General features: G+C 41.0%; 1 protein-coding gene across 1 annotated transcript in view; it reads right to left on the bottom strand.

Moving 5' to 3' along the window:
- Positions 1 to 584: 584 nt before the first annotated feature.
- The window catches only part of SMAD3 (SMAD family member 3), a 105,431-nt gene continuing 96,022 nt past the window's right edge, over positions 585 to 9,993 (bottom strand). Inside the window, exons 8-9 of the mRNA XM_084642480.1 lie at positions 9,340 to 9,484; positions 585 to 5,648 (exon numbers count right to left, since the gene is read on the bottom strand). Of these exons, the coding sequence (XP_084498606.1) occupies positions 5,525 to 5,648; positions 9,340 to 9,484 (269 nt within the window). The 3' untranslated portion in view covers positions 585 to 5,524. The remainder of the gene's footprint in view (positions 5,649 to 9,339; positions 9,485 to 9,993) is intronic.

Here is a 9,993-nt window from a genome sequence, read left to right as displayed (position 1 = left end):
ATCGAGGTCGGTTAAAAGAGCACCCTGGACTACGTCGATGACAGCTACCAGTCATACTGCACTGTCTGCTGCCAAAAGGGAATAAACTGTTGCTGTGTAGTAATGCCGTACTGCGTCTGCCAGCACCCAAGAGACATACGGTGACTGTTAGCTGAGCGGGCTCCATGCTTGCCGTGGTATGGCGTCTGCACAGGTAACTCAAGAAAAAAGGCGCAAAACGATTGTCTGCCCTTGCTTTCATGGAGGAAGGGAGGAAAGGGGGGCCTGACAATATGTACCCAGAACCACCAGCGACAATGTTTTAACCCCATCAGGCACTGGGATTTCTACCCAGAATTCAAATGGGCGGCAGAGACTGTGGGAACTGTGGGATAGCTACCCACAGTGCAATGCTCCGGAAGTAGGTGGTTGCCTCGGTACTGTGGACACACTCCACCGACTACATGCACTTAGAGCATTTGTGTGGGGACACACACAATCGACTGTATAAAAACGCTTTCTACAAAACTGACTTCTTTAAATTCGACCTAATTTCGTAGTGTAGACACACCCTAAGTACAATGACATCTACTTGCTAAAGAGCCTTGTTTTCAAATTAAAGTTTATTAAAATGACAAAAATAGAAGTTTCACATATGAAAGAAGAGGGCATACATGGTACAGGCCTTTAGTAACAACAGGTGAATAATGCTTAAGCTAAAGCACATAGGCAGCTGAACCATTCATTAACATACAATCTCAGGGTAAGAAAATCTAAATACTAATGCAAACGTGCTCATAGGCAGCTACAAAAGGGGGGAATAAGTCCCTCCAGAAACAAAGAGATGGGCCTCCTCCCGCCTCAAGATGGAACAGGCTGCAATGGTGCAGATTGGTCTAGTAGTCACAGATGGGAGGAAGCAGAAGATTAACCAAAACATTTACTGAGTAATGCTTTCTTTCATTATTTTTAAAGTCTCATTTTGTTGTAAAATAATCAAACTAGAAGACCTGAAGAGCGCAGTGCAATGGCCCATCTGTGTATGGCATTTATTGCTAAAAGACAAAAGAACAGCCACCCAAACAAGTGCTTCTGCAACATAAACTGAAGTAAATGGAACAAAAGTCAATGTATTGTTTAATTTGCAAGGGTCTGCTGATCATTTCTTGGACAGATGTCTAGCTGCTCTCACATCAGTAACATCCTAATTATTAACAATCATCAGAGAGGAGCATATGAGAAACCTCAGATCTTTAATAGGAACCCTTGAAGCGCTCTGTTAAAAATTAAATATTTGATTCATCTGAATATTCAAAGAAAGTAGATAAATATAAAAACATGTATAAGAATATACTGAATTCCTTAACCATACAGCTCAATCAACTACTATATAGTGACTAATAATTTCTCATTCTAGCTTAGACCAGTTTATTCTTGATATTCTATTCCTTCTACCTATCCAGTGCCTCAGAGTACCAGGAGAGCTCACACTGAGACATTTTATTGTGTTGTTGAAGTCCTCCACAGAGCTATGCTCTACCTCCTAGTGCTTCTTCCAGTTAGTAACTGGAATGAGATATGGACATCTACACTAGCTGCTTCAGACTCAGCTATGAAAATCTGTCACCCTACAGTGTCTCTGTACTGTTCCAAGTATACTTCCCTCTAAGAGGAGAGAAAACTGGTCGAATAGAAATTATTTCTTTAAGGTCACCCACCCATCATCATTCCTTGACTAAATGTTTGTAGCAAGAGCCTTGAGAAAAGTTGGAGATGCTTCCAATTCCTCCTGCTTTGCACACACACATACTTTATAGCTGTTGATTAAATCAAAGGTATAGCACTGGATTTTAGTCTAAGACAAGCTAAACACAAAATACACACTGCAATTCAGTCCAATACATTAATAAAAAAAAATTCACCACAGTCATTAAAATCACAAGGCGATCTGTAACGTCTGCCAGCAGCCGTGCCCTTGTGTATGGCAATGCCAATTAAAAGAGAGTCAAAGTTCCTGCTAATGACTCTGAGCTTGTAACAAAAATGTATGAAATCCTGGTAAACTAGCCAAGACTACAGCTAAATGAGAGGATATTCCAGTACACATATGTAATCTAAGCTAAGGCATGGTTGACTGCATACATTTGTGCTACATATCAAAGCTACCATAATAAAGTTTTAGAAAATAAGTAAAAAACAAAACAACCCACACATGCACCTCTGGAGCAATGCTGAGTACAATAAGCTACGCTCAAGTGCTACCTTTCAGTAGTGTCACCCACAAATGGCATGATTAAGACACATTAAGTACGTTTCAAACCTGATGGGGAACAAGGTTTTATCTGTACAATATCCACTTGAAACTGTGCAACACAAAACCCTTGAATCACAATGTTTCTCTCCTCCCCTAGTCTTTTCAGCTGTTTAAATGGCACAGTACTCTCTACTTGAACTTAAAAGGTGACTTTAAAACCATAAAGCTATTATGAATTAGTGAGAAGGCGAAGAAAGGAAGTAAGTTAAGATAACTTTTTTCCTCATTATTTTTCTCTAACTGTACTGACTGAGAGACTTGTTTTCTAGTTGAATTCATTTTACAGGAATGATGATGTTGCTAACCACAGTTTACCATCATGATCTGCATACTGCTTTCTGTGCTAAATATTAATAAAGGTTAGCAGGTTTTAACCCTCTGCCAAATAAAACAGATACCTGCTTTGCCAAGTAAGTCCACATGAAAATCAGATTTGGAGAATGAGATTCTCTCTGTGAACTTCATATAAAAAAAGACAATCAGCCCCTTCCCCTAGCTGCTACCCTGCTAACTCAGTTTGGAATCTTAAAGTCAAACTGGATTCTTTCCGTTTTACACCATCACTAGTTATAAAGATTCAACAATCAGAAATTTAAGATGTCAGTTTTGTTGCTAAGGCACCAGAAAGAAGAGAGGCCAGCTTCCTCCATGATTATGTAAGGAGGTAAAACAGGGCTTGTGCAGTGAAATAAGCAGATCCAACTACAGATGCTCAGGGAAGAAACCTGGGGCTGTTTTTACATAGCAGTTTTTTTTTTTTTAACCATAACATCCATTCAAAACAGCTCTGTAACAAGTTCCAGAATAGATCTTTCCATGCAGTTATGTCAGAAGCCCATATCTGCAAGTAAAGAAGCCAACATATAACAAATCAATCCACAATGACAGTCAGACCTATTCTTTTTAAATGGCTTGCGAATACCATATTACTCAGATCCCCTCTCCATGCATGCATCACAGGCATTCATAGTTAAACAAATTCAGATGCACTGCAGAAATACTGAATGACAGAAACCTCCAGTACTCTGATTCAAGCACTGATGCTCCACGAGAGCTCCAGTCAAAGCTGTAGGGGAAGATTCTTCAGTGGGAGCATCAGTCCCTCTGCAAATCTGCTCTGGAATTCTCGGTCACAAGCATGAATTACACACTAGAGGTCATTCCTCACGTTTGATGGAAAGTCGTCCTCCAAGACATCCCTTTATTTGCTAGGAGAAAACAATACTGGCAAGGAACCTCCTGAAGGGCATTTTGAGTGTGAAACTGACAGCATAGTCACTCTCCTGCACATAGGGACAGAAAGCTTGTGTAGCAGGGTAAATCTAGGAGAATTTGTCTGGTATGCATACTAAAGAAAGGTTCCCTTGTAGCCTCCCTTGGTGATGCCTCCAAATACAAAAGTGTGATTTTGTAAACCAATTATTTTGGCCAGTACATAAATGGGTACCAAGGGAATAAGTATGTAATAAAAGCCTTAGTACATAGACAGACCAGACACACGCAGACACCTGAAATGCATCTGTGAAATGGTATCAAAAGTTCCCTGCCCAGTTAGGAGACTTAGGCTGTGATTCTGCAAATGCGCACTCACAAGACTAGTCACATGGAGTTCAAAGGAACTACTCACAATGTCTAAAAGTTAATCGTGTGCATAAGTCCTTGCAGGATTGAGGCTTTATTTATCACAAAGCACTGCAAAGAGCATTCTATACTTCCCAGAGTCAGACATAGATTTGTAATTCACTTTCTACATCAGATTTCCATAGGAAATTCTGAATGTGGTAGGCTTTTTTCCCTGACATTTTGGCACAAACATGTATGATATTTAACAGGAACAAAACGAAACAGATGATCGAGTGGCAAAGAAGTAGTTATGAAATGTGTATGGCAAATTTTAGCTTGTAACAAGCAGTGTGTGTGTGTGTTTTTTTTCCAGTTGTGGAAGTTATTTCTGCTTGCCATGACAGTCATTACTGGGAACAACTACCATTATAACTGTCAAGTGAGGATATTTAAAAAAAACAAAACAAAACAGAAGAATTTTATAATACACGTAAAAAACACGCTCTCCCCTTATACTTTCTTCTAACAGGCAACAAAACACCTTGACCATAGGTTTTAACAACAGAGAGTATTTCTGTATCTGAGATATTATAGCTAAATTTGTAGAGTGGCATGTGATGGCACTGTATGCTCTAAATCAGGTTACTCCCATGTGCTCTTTCTGAATGTGGCAGCAAGGACTGGGTAGCTCTCCTCTCTAGGGCCCACCACTAAGTTCACTGAGCCCATAACATTTAAAAAGTGTAAGATACCATTCAACATATCGAGAGGATACAATACAGAAGTTCATGTAATTAATGCAAATGGACTACCTAGCAAGGAAGGCTTAACTCATCCAGATGTGGCAAGAGCTCATTGCAATGAGTTACACACACTTTTCTGAGAGCTGCCCTAGCTAATCAATATCACTGCAGCGACATTAAAACAAACCTTAACATTGGTCTTTTGCTTCACGTAAATCCAGTCTCCAAGATTACGATGATATTAACTATACATCTCATGCACAAAGCCAGGCCTGCCTCATTGTCCGCTGTCTGACAAGGGAAAAACACTCTCTCTGGGGGACTCCTCAGTGCTTTTTTGGAGGAATCTCTTTTGTGAGTGTGTTGTTTTTATTTAACACCTCTGCCCCTCTGCTGTGGTTGGCCCATTCAGAAAGGGCAGACACATGCCTGTCAGGCTGTCGGAGAGCAACACAGAAGCGGGGCTTAGCAGCAACGTTCAATGGTATCTGCTTTACAGAGATGCTATGTTGCATTGGGCTGAAGTTCAGTAACACAAAGAGAAAACCTCCCCCAACCCAGCGAGCACCTGATGAAAGCAGCTTCCCCATGCTCGGAGCTGTACATAGCAGAGGCAACATAGGCACTACAAGGATTTAAATGAAGAATGTTTGCTTCACTCCACTAAAATGGAAGTCCGTGTTCTTAGCATGAAAAATATCAGCTTCAAATTCTTACTCCAATAGCCCATAATATGTGCTAACATAGTTTCAGGGAAGTGGCTTAAAATGAGCACTTCATTTAAAAACAACCTCTTGTTTTTGCAATTGATGTTTTTTCTGATCACGTGAATACTATGGAGAATTTATTTATTATGCTTTTTGCAAAGGGTTAAACTGATTCCATTTTCCAGAGTCCTTGTTTTGCCACTCAAGGAGATGTTTCCTTAAGATACACTGGAACAACGAATGCTTGGAGAACCCATTTGTGTAAGGACCTTGTCTAGCCATTGCAAAGGGCCATTAAGATGCAGTTCAATCCAGCAGGGGGTACTGGTCACAGTCTGCCGCCTAGAAGAATGAAAAAAAGAACAGAACAGAAATGTGACTTATAGAACTTTAAAAATATGAAGAGATTTTACAGCTACTAAAACATTCTTTCCTGCTTAGACAATAGCCCTGCATGTTACCCCAAAGGAATGTCTTTCTTCTCTACAACAACATGTTTTGTGCATATGCTGCCAAATTGTTTTTACAAAAAAATTAAAAACCCCAAAAACCCTTTCCCCTTCCATATGCTTTATGATCATGGCAGGAGATAACTGCAATAGCATCTACTTACTACTTAAAGATTTCTGAAAGGAGGCAACATTTGATCCTCTAGATAGAAAGGAAGGCTACTGTCTAAATGCCTTTCACAGACCTTGTCTCATAATTAGATTGGATCGAACACTTCACTGTGTGTGTAATTTAAAAATAAAAATAAAAATCAGGACACTCACTCAACCAAAGAATTGGGTTTTAGCAGCTGGTTAAAATTCAGATATGGCAGAATTTTTGAAAGATGTATGGGGATCTCACCCCATCATCCAGATGACATCTACACCCACTCTGAAGGTGTGGCTTGGTCTGCAGAGAGGGTTCAGACCCATGCATTGGATCTCTGCATTTCCCACCCTTCCCCATTCCACAGGCTCAGGGTCCCTGTAGGTTCAATAATTGGTGCAGTTATGCTGTTTCCAGGGCTGTTGCGGGGAGGAGAAAAGTTAAGATTTGACCAACTGAATAAAAGGAGCAGCTAAGAAGCAGAACTGCCAGGCACTGTACAAATAAATTTTTATTTCACACACACACACACACACACACCCCTAGACCAGTAGGTATTTCAGAAACACATCATCATTAACCTGTAGGCTGCCACTAACCTGTATCTCCTGAACAATTCAAGAGCAGAGAGGTGGAAACTGTAGTGAGTAGATGGAGGAGGCTTAGCCAGAGCTGTTGCCTAGTGGAACTTCTATCCTGTCCTGCCTCCCCTTCCTCCCTCAACCTGCCCTCCTACTAAGTCTTTCCCCCACAGGCCAAATGCCATTTGGAGCAGGTGATGTGCCTCCACAAGGCTTAAGGGCCATGAAGCAGGGAGAGGAAGGCCAAGGGACGGTGTGGGGGAATCTCTCCTCCTGCTTGAGAGTATCAAGTTGGATTTCAGCTTTTCACCAAGGGAAGGCTCAGGGGGCTTGTTCTGGGGCCAGGAGGCAGGTGCAGCTGTTGCAGAAAAGAAGGAAGAAGAGGGAGAGGTTGGAGATAAGCGTACTCTATTTCTCAGCTTAGAACCCATCCTCAGAGTTTTAAGCGTTAATCGTTTAAGAGGAGGAAGTCAAAGCCTCAGTGGCCTTGGGAAAAACTGCTGCTGAATCAAGACCCTAGCTGGTGTTGGGGTAATCTCCGAGGGGCTGCTAGATGAATCACGCAACAGCTATTTGAGCTGCAGAATAACAGTGAGGAGACCCCTTCTTCGTTGCCTACATGAGCGAGAGCTGCAACCTATTCTATCTATGAATGTATATCCATTACCCTCTGGTCTTAAAATGGAGACACTGCCTGGAAGGCACCACACCCATTTCCAAATCAAGCATGGCTGACCAGAGTTGGCAGCATACTGTTTGCTGCCACAAGAGTGGGTGTATTGGCAGGGTTTACTCTGTGCAGTGGCCCAAGGGTGAGTCTTTTTTTACTAATGGAAGTGTCCTGAGCCACCTGGACAGAAGGATTGCAAGGGAGAGTGGAACAACTGTCTCGCTCATTCTGACATTTCAGTGAAGCACACATCCCCTTCATGGCCAGCATGAAATTAAAACACTCTCACTGAAGTTAAAATGGAACATTTGTCCGCTCCTCAAACACTGGCTGAAAAGGGCATGCCAACAAATAGCTCAGCACCATTACATACAAATCTATTCTTTAGCATGCTGTTTCCCCCCATCCCCAAGTCTATAACATCATGCTTTATTTTGACACTCTATCAAGACAATCAGACTTCACTGACAGCATGTCAGCTTGAAGATGGATTTCAGTAAGTTAGACCAGGGATGCCTTCTGTTGCTTTTTGGCTTGCCTGCGTTAGGCTCTGCTGTTAGAGAAGAGCCTGTGTGTCATGGCCTTCTTATGCAATTGCCCCCCTGATCGCTGGAACACAAAAACACTCAAACATCCTGCCAACAGATTGCTCAACTGGTTAAGCAGCTAAAGCACAGATTACTAAAACAATGCTCTAGATGCAGCTTTCAATGAGATTTTCATATGAATCAGTTCAACAAATAACTGTGCTATGACAGACAATTAGATGTAATTTCTCGTGGCACGGAAGCAAATGTTGGGCTTTGCTACAGTAAATGTGAGCATAGAGTTTCACTGACTACAATACTCCAATGAGATAGCCGACTTCCAGTAAGTCACGCTCATCTGGATTTCATTAGTGACCATGGCCAGGAGCCACAGCTGAAATGGTCTGGCCTGGGTGCAGAAGATTTAAAAACAAAATGGACTCCAAACATCTGGAGAGATGAAGGAAGAGAGTAACGTGAGAGGCCTGGGCTCCAGCTGATACTATAGCATCACCCCACCCCCCATTGCCACCCAACCCCTTCTGCTGCAGGAGACTGTAAAGAAGAACCAGCCAGGCATGTCTGCAAGCATATCCTGAGATGGTAAATATCACCACAGAATCTTTAAATAAGGCTGCAGATTTAAAGGAACACCATCAAATAATTATTTTTAAGAGCAGATCTTGTTTTAATCCTTTGCATGTTGTTCTGTCACAAAACAATCTTTATTTTCTGACAAATTTCATTTCCCCCATTTGGCATTAGCAAATATTGTCTTTCCTCCCTTTGTGACTTACGGAGCATTTATAAGCTCTGTTTGCTTGATAAATGCAATGCTACTCAGGATGGCAGTATAAGCTCTGGCATTTATTTTTAACCTGTGCTTTCTGTACGAGTACTGTAGTATTAGGAAACACCACACTGTATGTCCTAACTACAGTGGTCATTATTAATTTGTCCTCTCAATACTCCTTTAAGTTATGGAAAGGACAGCAAACAGATCAGTAATTACAAGGACATTTAAACAACTGCCATGTGGCAGGCAATGAGAATGGGGCAAGAAGAATTTGATTTTACAGTAATTTTTCAACGACCCTAACCAATATCTTAAAATGTAAATTTCCAAGACCATCTGCTTTCAATTTAATCCCACAAGTCCCTGACAAAAGAAATGTTAAGGCTAAACCTAATCCACTAATAAATGCTCACAATGATTCTGCTCATTAGAAACGCCAGCCATCAAATTTAAATCTAACTTCAAGAAATAAATAACTTATAATTTTTCTTACAATGTCCATCTGGATTCACCTACAGTTAAGCTCCAGTTAGAGATCCTGTACTGTCCAACACTGTAACCAGATACACATCCTCCCAATGAGGAATGGTGCAGCTTATACTATATTGGATTGATCTGCTTTTTCCTCTCATTTCTCCAGTTATGGAAACAAAATTAAAACATTTGAAAAACACATTCTTAAGAAATGCATGCTATCTGCTTTAATAAAACTACTGCTGGCTTAGTCTCCTACTCTAAAAGCAGCATATAAAGACCTTGTTGAGCACTCTGACTCCCAAAATCAAGGACTGCAGCATGCATGATTTGTGGTAATAAGCACAAAATGTGCTGTCTACTGAAAGATGAAGACAAAAGATCTGACCTGTATTCAGCTCCCCAGCCCTTGACAAAGCTCATTCGGATTGTGCACATTCTGGTCAGCTGATACACAGCCTCGAAACCCTGATTCACAGACTGAGCCAAGAGGGCTGCAAATTCCTGGTTGTTAAAAATCTTCAAGTTGCACCCTGTCAGGAACATGACAACATGGCATTAGTGTAACTAAATTAAGAAATCCCCTTTCTTTCTGCCTAAGGAAAGAAACCACTTAACTCTGCTCTCCCCATCCCCAAACCATATTACGTTATGGACAGATTGCATAAATAAGAAGCAAACTTCTAAAAGAAATTAAGTTTGGTTATAAATGCAACACCCCCACAATTCAACCCCTAAAAAAGTAAGGAAATACCAAGTTATGGGCCACAATGCTGAACCCTACTGCCCCCTCAGCATGTTTATGTTGATGAAAACAGACTGCATCACCACATGGCACTTCCTTCTACCTCCAAAGGATAAAGAAGGTGCACTACACAAAGCACATTCATCTCCTCTGCATTACAATGCAAACCTTGATTACAACCACAACTCTTAATATTTGCTAATTTTTCTGACAGTGTAATTAAGGAATTAGTAGAAATGTACAAGCTAAAAACAAAAGAAACCATAAAAGCTGAATTTAGATGGTATCCATTAGCAG

This window comes from Lepidochelys olivacea (genome assembly GCF_965140295.1).
Source record: "Lepidochelys olivacea isolate rLepOli2 genome assembly, chromosome: 10".
Lineage (NCBI taxonomy): Eukaryota > Metazoa > Chordata > Testudines > Cheloniidae > Lepidochelys > Lepidochelys olivacea.
The sequence above is the reverse complement of the archived record's forward strand: the minus strand, read 5'-3'. Positions and strand labels throughout refer to the sequence as shown.